The 17,395-nt window shown below is 35.6% G+C and overlaps 1 protein-coding gene across 2 annotated transcripts in view; it reads right to left on the bottom strand.

Annotated features, from left to right (window-relative positions):
* The window catches only part of LOC110460738 (rabankyrin-5-like), a 28,446-nt gene extending 11,458 nt beyond the window's left edge, over positions 1-16,988 (bottom strand). The window contains exons 1-16 of one of the 2 annotated variants that reach the window (XM_021513841.1): positions 16,969-16,988; positions 15,317-15,506; positions 14,475-14,596; positions 14,044-14,179; positions 13,388-13,511; positions 12,523-12,672; positions 12,124-12,289; positions 11,612-11,816; positions 10,575-10,704; positions 10,018-10,123; positions 9,543-9,640; positions 8,446-8,665; positions 7,774-8,026; positions 5,131-5,151; positions 2,479-2,647; positions 1,605-1,723 (exon numbers count right to left, since the gene is read on the bottom strand). In XM_021513841.1, coding sequence (XP_021369516.1) covers positions 1,605-1,723; positions 2,479-2,647; positions 5,131-5,151; positions 7,774-8,026; positions 8,446-8,665; positions 9,543-9,640; positions 10,018-10,123; positions 10,575-10,704; positions 11,612-11,816; positions 12,124-12,289; positions 12,523-12,672; positions 13,388-13,511; positions 14,044-14,179; positions 14,475-14,596; positions 15,317-15,506; positions 16,969-16,978 — 2,219 coding nt within the window. In that variant the 5' untranslated portion in view covers positions 16,979-16,988. The remainder of the gene's footprint in view (positions 1-1,604; positions 1,724-2,478; positions 2,648-5,130; positions 5,152-7,773; positions 8,027-8,445; positions 8,666-9,542; positions 9,641-10,017; positions 10,124-10,574; positions 10,705-11,611; positions 11,817-12,123; positions 12,290-12,522; positions 12,673-13,387; positions 13,512-14,043; positions 14,180-14,474; positions 14,597-15,316; positions 15,507-16,968) is intronic. The other variant, XM_021513842.1, reaches the window with a different exon arrangement.
* Positions 16,989-17,395: the final 407 nt, after the last annotated feature.

The raw sequence follows: 17,395 nt of genomic DNA, 5'->3' as shown, positions 1-17,395 counted from the left end.
AGTAGTGACCAAATACCCCTAAGACACATCAGTTTATTAACCTACCCGGGTATGTGATCCAGGATCGACACATTAGTTGGCCACTGATCCAGGTTGACAGCAGACATGTAAGTTCGTGTTTAATCACGATCATGTGCCAATGTTTGGGGGCACTACAGTATTTTGATGGTGATAAGCTCAGGGGGCCTGTGAATGAAAACATGCCAAAAGTAGGGGGGGGGGTATCATCGGTTATGAGCCTGTAGTTTACCGGCCCAGACTGGACATCGTGGTCCATCATTTTGGTTCCAGATATCACAGCTTAACAAATTAGAACTGGTAGTAGATTGTTTTATAAAGACAAGGATCTGAGTGACAGGGCTCATGGTGATTAAGAAAAATATTTACTGATCAAAGTATAAAAAGCATCTTCTGGAGAGTACTTTGCACAATAGTTTTGATATAATTTCTTTTCATAATGACTCACATGATACACTGACTACAAGTACGTATGTTGCTACAAAGTACTGTATAAGGTGACAATGTCATCTACCATTAAAGATTTGAGGACGAGTACAAAGTACTGTATAAGGTGTCAATGTCCCCTGCCATTAACATTTTGAGGACGAGTACAAAGCACTGTATAAGGTGTCAATGTCCTCTGCCATTAAAGTTTTGAGGACGACTACAAAGTACTGTATAAGGTGTCAATGTCCCCTGCCATTAACATTTTGAGGACGAGGACAAAGCACTGTATAATGTGTCAATGTCCTCTGCCATTAAAGTTTTGAGGACGACTACAAAGTACTGTATAAGGTGTCAATGTCCTCTGCCATTGAAGTTTTGAGGACGAGTACAAAGTACTGTATAAGTGGCCAATGTCCTCTGCCATTAAAGTTTTGAGCACGAGTACAAAGTACTGTATAAGGTGTCAATGCCCCCTGCCATTAAAGTTTTGAGGACGAGTACAAATTACTGTATAAGGTGACAATGTCCTCTACCATTAAAGTTTTGAGGACGAGTACAAAGTACTATATAAGGTGTCAATGTCCCCTGCCATTAAAGTTTTGAGGACGAGTACAAAGTACTGTATAAGGTGTCAATGTCCTCTGCCATTGAAGTTTTGAGGACGAGTACAAAGTACAATTCAGCAGTTGGTGTTTATAAAATATGAAACAATTCCTGATTAAACATATCTTCAGCAGATTAAAAATGTCCATTAACTCCTAAAAAACTGATGAATCTAGCAGTAATTTCTACCATGCCATCTTCATGTCATCATAAAAACTGTGTGCTTTCAAATGTGATGTGTTAAAAAAGTTTAGCTGGTTTTCTATATAATGCAACTTTAAGCCATATCATTTTGGTATTTTGAAACAAGGCAGGAGCTTCACTTAAACATAATGTGAGTCTTTATGATAATTATAGCAGACATGTGTGTCTGTGTGATGATAACAGAAAATATTCCCTACCTTGAGGTTATGACTCAACCCTAACAGCCAGACAAGATTGTGTTGATGACCAATCTCTATAAGTGTAAATTTATAAACTTTAAGCAAAAACAAATTTCAAATTAGTTGGAAAAATGAGACCTTTATATACAGTGCTATGATAGTGCTCTGTACCTTTTGATGAGAAAGCAGGCGACCGCTTCATTGTTCTCATCAACGGCTCGGTGAAGTAGTGTCTGCTCACAACTACTTGGGCCCTCGGACCACAGGTCAAGGTCACAACCATGCTTGACCTGAAGTTCAAACAAATATCTTTGATGGTTAAGCATTTTTTTTTATAAAATAGACAAACAGTGGGAACTATACGATAGTTCATTCACACAATCACTATAGGACAAGTAACAGGAATAAAATTTAATTTTGAAGGCAGCATGTTTTGAGATACATATATTACAAAGCTTGTGGGACTTTTATTCTGGGTCAATACAAAATGATAATATGAATCAATGTAATAATAATAACAACAATAATTTCAGGTTAAGATATACTGCTTTATCACAACCGAGGTCATCTTAAAGCGGTTCACAGACTATTATCCATGGTTATTGGACCTTTGCAACCAGCCAAAAATCTTCCTCAACTCCCTGGGGAGCATACAGCCAGTGCTGCCATCACGGTGCTCACAGCTAGCAATCAACAATATTCTACCACTGCCCAACCATGTACTCATTTACTGCTGTGTAGACTGAAACAAGCGGAGCGAAGTATCTTGTTCAAGGATGCAACACTGTGCCATGACATGATTTGAACCTGTCACCCTTTTGTCATGAGCCCGGCATCCTACCACTAGACTACTGTGCCTCTGTGAAGGGGTTTACTAAAATCAGCCAGTTAGAATTATCCTAGCTAGAGCATCATGTGCAGGATAAAAACAGTGCTTAATCTTAACATTTCTCCATCCAAGGATTGCTTAGGGATATAAACAGGTTTTATCCTTAGTTTGGAAATCACACAAATTTTACCATAATACATTCAGTAGTCATCGTACCAGTATTTGTGCAATGTCTTCTTGACCAGTGTCCAGAGCTTGCCAAAGTGGACATGACTTTTCATGGTCAAGTAAGTTCATATTCACACCCCTTTTGCACAGCATGTCGACAACGACTGGTAGGTGGCGCTGTATGGCATGTTGTAGCGGAGTCTCAAGTGAATTGGTTCTGGTAGACAACAAAAACAGACATTATTTTATTACAATGGTATGAAACAGTTATTGAAAATATATAATTATATAAAAAAACTTTCAAAACAAATGTTCTCTTCAAAACTTTTCCAGGATTAAATCAAGAAAATAGCATAAAAAGTGTTCAAGTCAATCTGAGTGGAGATCATATTTAGTATCGGTGTACAGACCAACACAAAAACATGTCGCACATAAAATCAATTATGTCACCATCTCTATCTTCATCTCATACATTCAGATACTTGCATCAATATTTATATATTTAACACATGAGATGGAAATTATTCACTTATGTCACAGACAAGGCATTTGTGTCTATATATAAATATTCAACATTCACAGGGATGCAGTCAGCATCCAGATATTTATGCTTTGTGTCAGAGTAATATTAGAGTTAACAACTGTGTTATGCCATCACCTGTAACACCATCACATCACAGTAGGTTACCAATTTCCTTTTAAAAGCATGACAGTATAAACGCTATTGTTCTGAGATATAGATGGCTGTCACCCTCTGAATGACATTGGCTTTCAGAACTCAAGTTCGTACATTGACAAAGGGACCAGTCGGTCTTGAAACCTTGTGACACGTTTGATACGTACATTGGTTGTGTATAAATCAAAACTTTCATATATAATTTCTTCAAGTAAATCTGACCTGAATTGACCTGAACTTCAGGTTACTTGAAAACATTTTCAGGTCAATTTCATGTCAAACTGACCTGAAAAAAATTCAAGTGAATTCAGGTGAAATTTTCATGTCAATTTTAGGTCAAATTCAGGTAAACGTTTCACCTAAAATTGACTTTGTTCTTTACAGGTAAAATCAAAATTTTGCTTGTGTATATCCTATAAGGTTAACACTGATAAGTAAAGTATATAAGAACACTACTACAGGTATAAAGATAAGTAGTAATATAGAAAATATATTAAACTATAATATAACTTGTCTATTATGTCTACAAAGATAAGTATGACACTAAAGACACTATGGTTTGTAAAACACTACTACAGGTACAAGGATGAGTAGTTAAATATAACTATTATCTATTAAGTTTACAATGATACCACCAGGTATGGTATATTCCACTGCCAGAGGGTATGGCACGGGGATGAGTAACAATAGAACTATTTATAGTTACAGACGTGCTATATTAAATAATTAAAGAAATAATTAAAAATTACTTTATAATAGAACGTTTTCAAGTAAATAACACATGCACTATAACTTTACCGACATCTTAGATTCCTCAAATAACAAATGATTTGGATGGAAGACAGTCAGTACCAGGATATTAATATGCCTTTGGGATGGAGTAGCAGTTGGTTTGGATAACAAAAGAATAGTTAACAGGGTGGGGGAACATTAATACCATTTAGGTATAAGATCGTAATGGGAGAACTATAAATTTAAAAAAAAAACAAAAAAAAAACCAGGGGCTCAAAATTTAAAATGCATCAAAAATCATTGTGCTAAAAAAAAACAGAAAAAAACAGCACTTTGAAATTCCCATGCAGGTAGAAAATGTGGAGTGCTTCACATCTGGTTTTATTGAGAAATTGGTCAAATTATCAAAAGAAAAATTAATTATTAATGTGAAGGTCAAATAGATAATGCAACAATTGACAAAGAAAAATGAATTATAAAGAAAAAACAAAAAGAATTACAGGTCTACATCAGTTATAACTTCGATTGATATTTCAAATAAAATCTATATACACTAGCTTCATCTCTGATTGAATTATATAGCACCTAGCATGACATTGCTGCTGTATAAAATGCAAAATATAAAACCTCTCATAAATTATTACTCATCAAGATCAGTTTGTAACACTTTTGATCTCCTCTCACTCATTAAGTCATCCGAGGAAAAACCACATTTGAAAGCCCTCCACACTAAACCACTAAATATCAAACATCATTACTTCACTGAGCTCATATGCAGAAGGAGTAATTTAAAGTTTTCCACACATTTGACCCCTGTGGCCTTGAAAATACATTTTGTAGATCTAGATCATGGACATTTCTTTTAACACATGTGATACCCTTACAGTATTTGAGAGACTTTTTAAAGTTTCTTGTGGTTTTCTAGGTAGACTGACTGAGTAAAATATGGTGGGAATTGTGAACATTGATTGGACGTCTCATTCACACTGTCAAAAAAAACACAGAGGTTAAATGGGACAGCCAATTTGGGTGGGAGGAGTATGTTAGGGGTTATTCTATTTCATCTTCTAGGGGGCTCAGGTTCTTTCACCAAAAATATACCAAATATTAATTGTTCTATAATTGTATATTATCACAATGCTATATATAATCCTTATACCAGTGGTATGTATCACTATTGATGACCAGAACTGCTATTGTTAGGAATTATACAAAAATAGTCAGAAAGTAAAACTTAGTGTGGTATTAGGCAGGATTATATCTGTACCAAGAACATGCTGTTAGAGAGTTACCCAAAGAAATCTTCAACATATCTGCAAAAAGACACAGCAGTCAATAAAAAAAACGTTATTGTGTTAGGCTGAAAAAATATGTTATAAAGCTGAAAACTGACGATGCAAATTAAAAACTGGAAAATGTTTTATGAAACCTACATATGCCCTCTTTCCCACTTTGATAGAAATGTTGCTCAAGGCAAAGTTTAACATAAATCATTTAAGTGAAAAATATAGATCACAGTGACCTACATATGATATACTGATGTAGTACTCCTCTAGGTAGACCTACATCAATATGGAGTTTGTTGACTGTTTGACTTCTAGTACGTGTACTAGGGTGAGGGTACTCAAAATGGAACGGTACCAAAACTAACTGCAACACTTTTCAACATATATGATGCAGCATTTTTCATTTTGCAGTAAATATGAATGGTGTGTCTTCTCAATCAAGACTTATATAGTTTAATGCATTTTGAGCAAATTGCATCTGCCTAACTCTAAAACATTGATCATAAACTCAATTGAAACGAATAAAATGAAAAAAAACATAAATTTCTTTTCATATTTCTAAACATGGAAAACTATATGTTTAAACAACAAATATTTTAGGAAAGAAATGACTAAAATTTGTCATAAATTGTCAAAACTTGTTTGAATTGAAGACAATTATAACAAATGCTGTCAGTTATTTTTATAAGCTGACTAATATGATAAAGTGTTCCATTTTGGGTACTCGACCGGCTTAAAATTAAAAGTGAATCTGACTCACTTTAATGAGCTCTATAAATAGACACACACTCTGTTGATACCCAAGAAATACATTAAATGAAGACTAAAGACATGTACTGTTTCAGAAACTTTATAGGAAATATTTATATTTTTTCTTTTCAAAGTGTTCCATTTTGGGTAACCTCACACTAGATTACTGGAGCCAAATTTAAAGTCCAAACAAGATTGTATTTAAATGACAGACAGATCTAGATAGACCCACAAAAAGGGAAAGCACTTTATTCCTCCTCAATTAATTTTACAGGGGCATCAAAGTCATCCTAAGAAATTTATCATCTTTAATGAATTTTCAATGGTTAAGGTTAAGAATATATCTACAAGAGTGAAACCAAATCATGGATATGAGATCTCAGAAAGGCTTTTACAACACAAAAGCATCAAAATTAAAAAAATATATATATCCACACAAAATATATCCATAATACTAATTGGATTTGAATGTGGATCATAGGAATCCAAATTCGTATCATTGTATTAAAATTAAAATTCAGACAATTTCACAATCACCATTTTGTTCAAAAAACGAATTTAATCATTTGTTGTACATGTATTTTCCCCCATTTCACTAAAACCTTCTAACCGCACCATTCAATTTCAAACTAGTATTTGATGGTTGTCCAAGTTTCTCAAATAGGTACCTAACCTATCACTGTCTCCACCTCATAAAACTACTGTTTAATCACCGACCATAACACCCATACAAATACAATGACACAACAACATAAGAGTATCTACAATTACAAACACACGGTGACACTCTGTCTCTAATATCCAATGTACTCAACACATGCTAAACAAACAAAAATAAGGAAATTTGTGATAACAAAATATAAGGTAAAACCTACAAACCATAATCAACATAAAATCATGATGTCCACAGACTATCTGTGTGACAATCTCTACTGACATTAATGTTTCCCTGTCTGATTATTACCCCTCATTATCATTTTTCACTGTCTGATTACTTCCCCTGACTATCATGTTTCCCTGTCTGAGTACTTCCCCAGAATATCATGTTTCCCTGTCTGATTATTCCGCCTCATTATCATGTGTTCCTGTCTGATTACTTCCCCTGAATATCATGTTTCCCTGTCTGATTATTCCCCCTCATTAACATGTTTTCCTGTCTGATTACTTCCCCTGAATATCATGTTTCCCTGTCTGATTATTACCCATCATTAACATGTTTTCCTGTCTGATTACTTCCCCTGACTACCATGTTTTCCTGTCTGATTACTTCCCCTGAATATCATGTTTCCCTGTCTGATTATTTCCCCTCATTAACATGTTTTCCTGTCTGATTACTTCCCCTGAATATCATGTTTCCCTGTCTGATTATTTCCCCTCATTAACATGTTTTCCTGTCTGATTACTTCCCCTGACTATCATGTTTCCCTGTCTGATTACTTCCCCTGACTATCATGTTTTCCTGTCTGATTCCTTCCCCTGACTATCATGTTTTCCTGTCTGATTACTTCCCCTGACTATCATGTTTTCCTATCAGATTACTTCCCCTGACTATTATGTTTCCCTGTCTGATTATTAACACTGACTATCTTGTCTCCCTCTCAGATTATCTCCCCTGACTATCTTGTCTCCCTCTCAGATTATCTTCCCTGACTACCTTGTCTCCCTCTCTAATTATCTCCCCTGACTACTGTGTATCCCTCTCTAATTATCTCCCCTGACTATCATGTCACCCTCTCTGATTATCTCCCCTGACTATCATGTCTCACTCTCTGATTATCTCCCCTGACTATCATGTTTCCCTGATTACCTCCCTTAGCAATCATTTCCCCCAGATTGGTGACCTCTCCTAAATGTTTAAATACCTGTCTATGATATGTATATAATGTTTAGTGTATTTACTTCATGTTGAGGTCTGCCTGGTGCTCTATGAGAAACATGGCACTGGTGGTATCCTGTTTCTCGATAGCCTGGTGGAGAAGTGAGAATCCATCAGCATTTTTCTCATTGATGTTAGCACCCGCACCGAGGAGTCGGTCAGCCTCGGAGTGGAGTCCACTCCAGAGGGCAAGCCCTAGTACTGTCTGACCATCAGAGTCCTTCAGATTAAAGTTCGGAAGAATAAGGACATTGTCCTCACTGTGGGCAGCCTCCACTGTGAATACAATTATCTTATTTATGTTGAGATGTCAATATGATTAACATCAGCTAAAAAGCATTCTTTGTTTAGTAATATCTTCAGTAGTAACAAAAATGTTTTTATACAATGTATATCACCCAGCTCGCAACATCACCAACATTACTTTCTAGTACAGATTTTATGTGTGCTTCACGTGGCAATTTTGTTCTGACATTAAATAAAAATTCTCTGTTATAATGTTGATTTTCACTTTACATACAGATATATGCTGATAACTAACTCTTTCTCTAAAAGGCAAACCAATCATACTTACAATATGTTCATATACACGCAGGTAAAATCCACCTTTGGATATGGAACCAAATATTAAAACAAATCTCATTTTCACCTGTTGACTAATTAAGCAGACTTTTACATGTTGTGATTTCTCTTACCTTTATGTTGTAAGAAGATCTCCACAATTTCACTGTACTTGTTGACCAGGGCGAGGTGAAGCGGAGTTTGTAAAGTTGCAGGCGCCTCGTCCTGGCCTAGCATCAGATCACTCATTGTCGACTTTCTTGTCTGTCCATTAGGGTTACCTCCCTTGCTAAGTAACACCTGCACAAGGTTAGACAGACCCTTCTGACAAGCTAAATGTAGGGGGTTTTCACCCTGAAATAGCAAAAAAGGTATGTCAATTCTGATTTTGGAATAATAAAGATATAAAAATGTGGATTAAATATGTTAAGATATTATCTGCTGGATAACCGAACTATTTGATACTGAAGCGGACGTAAAACCACTCAAACAAACATTCAAAATGTTAAAGATATATACAAGAAGAAGCAAAATTAGCCTGAATTGCTCAGCTGTTCCTTTTATTATCAGAATCTCAGGCCTCACAGTAGCTATACTCATCCTTTCATAGGTCCCAAGTATCAAGATGCATCACTGCAAGTTTGGTAGTGATCCTTATGTATTTATTGGGCTGTGAACATTCTGAATCATTTTCACATTATGACCTAACCCTTCCATTTCCACAAAGATGAGCTCCTTTGCCCCAACATTAAATTTCCTTGGCCAACAATGCTCGAGACCAAAATTTAAGAAAGGTTTGTTCAGCCGCTTTGGACTGATAGTGTTTTAAATGAAAAGTTGACAATGGAGGAATGCCGCACCATAGCACAAGTTCTCTTGCATTTCAGACTGTTGGACTATTTTATAGTCACTGGGCAATATTGTTTGCTCCAATTTTTTTTATAGCAGTTATCATATATAATAGTCAGGAGTTTTATGCTTCTTCTGTGCCTATGATCTGTTTAAAATCCAATTTATGTCATTTTTTCTATACTTTTCTGCAAAAGTGAAAATGTTGCTCGTACATGTAGGACTTATAGATTGTTGTATGGTGTTATCTAAGAGTCTGATACAAGCATTTATTTACAATATCGGCATAAAAAAAACATTTACATAATTACGTTGGATGTCATAACTTCTACAGCTAAGAATGATATGGTTATGATAACTTTAATATATCCTATCACCTTACCTTACTATTAGAGAGATTCACTTTGGCTCCATGAGAGGCGAGGAATATGCCCGCCCTCTCGTTACCTGATCTGGTGGCAAGATGTAGGATGGTGTCACCTGGAATACGTTATTGACAATACTTGTTAGGACACACTAGTTCAGTCAGCTGTTTTACAAGTCATAGGTAAAAAGAATATAGGTGTATTTGAACAGACATCTCTTACGACAATCAGTGTAAAATTTAAAGGAGTATGAACAAATTTGGACTCATGTCATGTTCACCAAGTTTTATCCCCTATATAGTGTCGGAGTAATAGTGTTAAAAAAACGTTTACACACTGACTGACTGACTGATGAACACTTGACCACAGACACAAAGTCATTTTATCAATCCACCATCTCATGATAATGAATCATATACTAAAAGTTATATTGGCTATAAAGCTCAGAGAAATGTATAGTACAGCTGATTTCCTATGACCTCTGTGACCTACCTGTCTCTGGTTCGACAGCGTCAGGTGAACTACCCTTGGCGAGGAGTTGAGCAGCAAAACTCTGTGGCCCATACACTGTCTGTACGTCACCCTCCTTGTCTTCTCCCTGTAGGTCAAGGACAACAATTCTTAGATCACGACCAATGGTTCAAATAGTGTAACTTTGAACAATTGATTTTAACAGCATAGAAATCATTTTTATTTTTTTATTTTTAAGACAATATATATAATTATATAAGAATATATTGTTATATACAGAAGATATAATTTCATTCTATAATATAAGTATATCGTTTTGTTTTTTATTATTCAGTATTAACTGATATACAGTTGTACCTACACACATTATAACACAAAATTTTCCTTCAAACGTAATTTATATTTTTTCAAACTTGTATTGATAAATTTTCCATTACATTTGTACCGTGTAAACAGTTTCAAATTTCTTTCACAAAACTCATTTCTAAGATTTAGAGTGAGTAAATTCCAGGAAGACAGTGACCTAATGCCATAATGTTATCTAATCTAGTGACTATATTGTCACTGGCCACACAGACCTGCTGTAGTGCAAGCCACAATGCAGTGTGGCCATCAGAGGTCTTCAGTTCAAAATGGATCTTGCCACTGTCCAGAAGAGTTTGAAAAACTGCCACATTTTTACTGAACACTGCAGCATGGAGGGCAGTGCTGGAAAAAAGGGGAAAATCTTTATTAGCTAATTTTAGAGCTGTGTGAACATACACTGCGACATACTTATACAATGTGAATGTAATACACATTGATTCTTAGACAAAATACAAAAGTGCATAATGGGTTTTATTGGAGATGTATTACAATATGTAATACAGCGTAACAGACATCTTCAATACTGCAGGTGTTACATTCTCTGCACCCCTGGAATGTAACATAGGAAGACTGAAAGCACATGGTTAACTTCTTGATTGGTCTCAGGTCAAAAAACTTGACCAATCGCTAGGCTGATTCCCACCATTCGAAGATCATAGAAGAGCGACATGCAACTTCAAAGCTGGTCAGTTTTTACATAATCTTCTTGTCTCATCAACAAGGTGCCGCCCACTGAGCGTTTGATTTTACCATGACATATTCCAGGGGTGCAGAGAGCATAAATGAGCATAAGTGAGCATAACCCCTAGATTATTTAGGATGTATAACAGGCAGAATTGGTGATACATTACAATATTTAATACAGTATATTGAACTGGTCATGTGCTACTTTTATTTTGTGAGCAATGAAGCATTATTTACACATTGTTGATATTGATGTTATCGTAACAGGTCAGGAATGATTTCGGAAAAAACATGTTTATACTAAAACACAAGTACATTGGTCATCGATTGACTTAATGGGTGGGTTATCACAACTAACACTGGTCATATCGTCATTATACACCAAAATCAGATATATCGAAACGTTCTGTAATCTAACGATAAACAGACATATACTGCAAAACAGTGCAAAAATAAACCACTAGGTGTATTACATGTTATAAAGTATATCACTTGGGAAAGTTTACAAAAATTGATCATGAAAATGGAAAACATATAATTGAAACTATTTGTGTGACCTACTGACCTCCCAGAGGTATCCTGGTGGTTCGGGTCAGCGTTATGCTCCAGCAGCTGTTTAGCGATGCATGCCATGCCAGTTATTACATCAGGGCTGGTCACATCAGGGTTAAAGGTCGCTACCATATGGAGGGGTGACTCTCGGTCGAGGTGAGTTGTCATAGTCACATCAGCTCCATTACGTATAAGGAACTCTGCAGAAAACTCATCACCTGCGAACAAATTGTCAAATTAATCAAAATTCATGAAAACTAAAGCAAGGTAATTCATTTTAATGTCTCTTTATATTGTTGTTATATCTGTATACACCAGTACACCTGTATGTAACAGAGGTCATTATTTGTCAATGCCACAGCTAGGAGTTGACTCGGGATCTCAGGTTTACTCGTCTTACACTCTACCAAATGAGCTAAAGAGAAATTATCCCTAGCTGAGTCTGTAGGAAGTGGAGATTATTTTACCATGGTGACATGACAGAACATCTATATACAATAAGTACATCTTAAGTTAACTGGTCACCTCTCTTGATAGCCTTGTGTAGGAGACATTTGCCGGTGTTGTCCCGTCGATTCACATCTACACGGTGTTTCATTAGTGTCTCTGCTATACTTGTCTGTCTAGACTGTAGGGCCAGATCCATGGGCAGGTCACCCTTATCATCAACATCATTTAATTTGACAGATAACTGAAATTAGTTTTAAACATAGTATCTGGAATTAAATTATATGCAATGTTGATGTTAATTTGTATAAGTATTAACAAATTTCCGTATGTTTGATAAGAACAATACAGAATAAATATGACTCCTTTTATGCAATTTGATAGGTTACATTGATTTAATAAACATTTACTTGTATCAGCTATTAACATGTACAGTTGCATTATTTCATTTCATTCATCTGATGTGTTTGCCTGTACCTGAGAATCGTACTCTATGAGGTATAAAAACAAGGCATCCTCGCGTTTGGCACGTATTGTGGCATGCAGGGGGTATTCAGTTTTGGCTTTGAACATCTGGTACAGCAGCGGGGCTGGCATATGGACGAAGTCCTCACTTGTAAAGTCATTCTACAACATACATGTCTTACAGGATAAGCTTATAACATATTTATTTGAACAAGTTATCCAAACTGATATCTCACTAAACTCAAGAGAAGTAGACATTCAACAACAATGTAGACATTGTGAAGGTTTCAGTTTAAATCTGGAAGCAAACATGGGGTCTAAATAAGGAAATTGGAGTACCCAGAGAAAACTTACCTGGTTTGGAAGTGACCTACTTTAAACACCTTATCAGGGAATTAAACTCTGTCTGTCTTCGTGATAATTTAGTACACCATCCACAGTACAGTGTGCTGCCAGATCATTGGTCAAATGAAGTTGACAGTTACAGAAGAAACAATAAAAAGAAAAATAGATATAATTTCAACCGGTTGGCAGTAGGAATTAGAATGTAATTAATTTCTCTTTGGTATGAGATATGCCAATAGGTGGCGCTATTGCTGGTATTTGCCCATGCAAATGGACTGGGTTGTTAACTATACGTGTCATTCAGGCGACACAGGTTACAGGAAGCACACACATATTTTTTTTTTAAAGTTTGAATTTAATAGGTTAGGTGTTATGTATGTATTATAGATGTACATTATTGTGTAATTCTGTTTATTAATCGTGGTGATTGTAAATAAACATCGGTCAGTGCCTATGTCGCTGGGAGATACAGTTTTTGTATTCGTGTTATTTATCCTATTGGATAATATAGAAGAGAAGTATGGTTTCTTACCCAATGGTTAGATATCAACGTAGAACAGTGTCTTTTCAGAAGATCGGCCCCAATCTCTTCTGCTGTCTGGTAGAATGTTATACAGTTTTTCATATTCACAAAGGACATGAGACCATTTTCACACCTGAAAATAATTCACACAAACCATATCATAAATGTATAATTAAATAGGTTGAAAATCTTTAAAAAACAACAACACTGATTTTCAAACACTGATTTTCAAACAATTTATCTTCTATGTTTGATGCACATAAACTTCATTTTCATTTAATATAAAACTTGAGCTTTTTGCCAGTAAAACATATGCATGGGTGACAACTTCGTCTGGTAAAGACAGTGAGGCTAACATCCTCCCCATCCCCTACTCCCCCAATTACCACCAAGAGATCCTTGCTACCTGATACTTAGGACTGTTCCAGATCAAGAACAGGTAATTATAGTTTTAAGTATTTACTTCGGACTTGTGCTTTTCCTGTGGGGCCCATCCTTCAGAGCTCCTTATTCTATATCACATTGGGACTCATCAAAATTATGAAAAGGATGTTCAGGGGAAAAAATCCTACAAAAAATTGCTGTTTTAGGTATTCATCTACATCCAACTAGATTTATGTTATATTTATACAGCTCTCATTTCCCTTTCATGTGTAACAGCCTACCGTTCCTGTAGAGTTCTCAGTTTGAACTTAGTGGCTGCTCTGAGGAGTTCCAGTAGGAAATCACTATCAGACCTGATGTCTATGTCATCTGTGTAAGCCCAGCGTAATAAGGCATGGGCTACCTCATACTTTATATCTGGAAACAGATGACAACATTGTTATTTTTTATGTCTAATTGTTGCAGAGTAGTGAGAATAGTCAGTTGGGATTTATACGTCGAACATCAGAACTGTGTAGAACCATGCTTTGAAGTAATGAAAACATTACAAAACTTAATTTTTCCTTTGATGAAAATTGTAATCTTTATTTGATTATTCAACAGATGTCAGTTATGTATAATTTTGCAATACCAAATCAAATTAATGAACTGTCTGTTACATTTTTATCTATGTTTTCTCTATTATGGTATCTTTGATCTTGGCTAAACTTACTAGAGAAATCCAGACTAGACACTTGGCTAAGGTCTGGGACGCCCCAGTAGTCACTCCTGGCAGCAAGGACAAAGCGGTGACCAAACACTTGTTTGGAGCCATCCAACTGTATCTGCAAATCACTGCAAGGAAACAACACAAAGTAAGAACCACAAAGCTGTAACCTTTCTTTTACACTGTCATAATCTGTTCCGTTAATAAATTTATAACAATTCAACTTCTTACACATCCTCAATATCCAGAGGTTACGCTCACTTTCGTTCTCTGCACCCCTGGAATACGTTGTAGCAAAATTGAAGGCTTTTAAGTTTGCGCCACCATGTGGATGAGACAAGAAGACTTAAGTTTGATCCTTTGATGGACATCAAAAGAATCTGTCGGTCACATAATGGTAAAACTTACTGGCTTTAAAGTTAGCATCGCTCCTCTGTAATCTTCAAAGGACAGGTATATATCCAGCCTAGCGATTGGCCAGATTTTTTTTACCCGAGACCAATGAAATAGCTAGCCTTGTGCCCTCAATTTTGCTATGACATATTCCAGGGGTGTAGAGAGTAAAAGTGAGTGTAACCCCTGGAGTATCGAGGTTGCTTCTTACCATACTTAATGAAATCTGCAAATAATACCAATCCACCATTGATAAGATATTCATTTCATTATGTGACGCCTGTGACCTTAAATGTCAAACAAGGGCATTAGCTATATAGCTGGTTGAACAGAGTTTTAAGTCTTCAAACACACCATGCTTCTAGCAAAATATCCTTACCCTGGACCTTTTGGTTATATTGTTCATTGTAACATATATATATATATGTGTAACATGTATAATTATGTATAAGTACCTATATAACTCCTTATCAAATAAATCTGCCACAGTTTTCAGAAGTCTGGCTACAAAGTTGTCATTCCCAACTTGTCCAGCACTTGCTGAGGCTATCTGGTATTTCTTCTCGACCTCGGCCAGGCGATTCTGTAGCTTCACATACTCCTCACGCAGCAAACTCAGGTGGTTCTGTAGTTTAGCCACCTCACCTGAGGAAATCAAATTCAACTTAAGCAATTACTGTATGCTCATGGCCAGTATCGGTACCTGTTCATGTAACAAAATTATAAATACTTAGTATATATATATCAGATCAGTAGAGTTTTGCTCTTTGTATATATATTATATATACTGTAACATAAAATTAATCTGCTAAAAATGTCTGTAATCAGATGGGTGTGTACTTCAAAGTGTATCAGCTAGCAGTCAAACCCACGCCTAGGAATACTATATTCAAATACTCTACCAAGTGATGCTAATCGAGTCATTAACAAACAAATTAAGATTTATTATTTGTGTTTTTTGGTTATAGATACCTACAAGTATACATAAAGTGACATGAATGAAATGAAAGAAAATAGGCATTTTTTATCATTAACTTCACCATGACAATAGACAACACAAATACCAGGGATAACCAAACAAATGTTGAATATGCAATTAAAGAAGGATATATATGAAGAGGTAAGGTTGGCAAAGAAACTGACACCCAACCAACCTGGCATGCTTATGTATTCCATGTGTGCATGCACTTGGCATAGACGATGTTAGTGTTGCAACTGGATTTGCAAAGGTTATTATATTAAACACACACTCCTGTAGTTCACATGTGCTACAAGATCAGAAATCATTTATAGGGGTTAAAAGACAATTTTGTAATGGGAGAGTATAATAAAAAGGCAGCTTCACAAGACTTTTTAGTACTGATTATTCTTCAACAGTGAGCTAAACTAAAAACTCCTTCTAACCAAATACAACAAGAAGCGTCGACTCTATCTGGCCCTTGTGAACTGTGCTTGTATAGGCAATATAGAAATTATATGCATTAATTGTAGCCGTTAAGTGTTTTTCCAGAGGATGAGGGTCAAGGACATCTATTCATTTTCTTAAATTCTGCACATATATAACACTGTGGCAGGGTTCAATTGTACATAGGATTAAGGTCGCCTAGAGGGAATTTGATTTTTTATATTGGATAGTGAAAGAAGATTCGAAGTGCATTCAACCATAACATACAAAGATGTTACCCAAATGCAGGATTATTACCCATATGCGCCTATTTAACGAACCAGATTGAGCTAACGATTGCTTATACATGTAGTTCAACAAAATTTCGTATCCATCGTAACGGAAAGGTGTTTGCCTTTTACATGTCCTTGGAAGTTAGCAAGTATTGAAGCATCAATCAAGCAAAAAATCTGCAAAGCGAAAGCGAATCGGCATTCCACTCGCATGTGTCAAATGTGATTCACCCCACCCTCCCCGAAACTCGTACCCAAATTCTCTGTAGAGAAATATCTACAAATATATTCATCATATTTGGCAGTTAATATAATATGCATTAATCAAGTGTTTACTACATTGAATCATCATTCGCATTGTAAAGCTCGATTGTGGAGAATACACAGAAAATATAAGCTTTGATAGCTGAAAGCAATAATTGTATTTTACCTTCCGCCATTTTGTCCTTATTGATCATGTGACTTTCTCCAGAAAGCTGAAATATGAATATTTCGACAGTTTCGTACTTTTTGTAAGTAAAAGTTCTTTGTAAAAAAATTATATAAGATACAGTGAAACATAATGTTCAATATAATCTATATAAAATTGGCAATTAAAAGTTTTGTTCATGCTTAATTTTTTATCAGTAGAAATATCATAAACCATTTATATTTGGCTTTAAAATAAGCTAATTTGATATCCTATAATGTACGTACATATGTGCATTGTAGCATGGAATTATAATTACTCCTAAAGATATTCGAGAATTAGTGAGAAAATATCAATATTTCGATGGCTTTCAGGAAAACGGTTTCGACTTTACATATTTGTATCACTCCAATTATGAATATCATACGCAAGCAGATGTGATTTTCAC

Source organism: Mizuhopecten yessoensis, unplaced genomic scaffold (assembly GCF_002113885.1).
Source record: "Mizuhopecten yessoensis strain PY_sf001 unplaced genomic scaffold, ASM211388v2 scaffold10477, whole genome shotgun sequence".
NCBI lineage: Eukaryota > Metazoa > Mollusca > Bivalvia > Pectinida > Pectinidae > Mizuhopecten > Mizuhopecten yessoensis.
The sequence above is the reverse complement of the archived record's forward strand: the minus strand, read 5'-3'. Positions and strand labels throughout refer to the sequence as shown.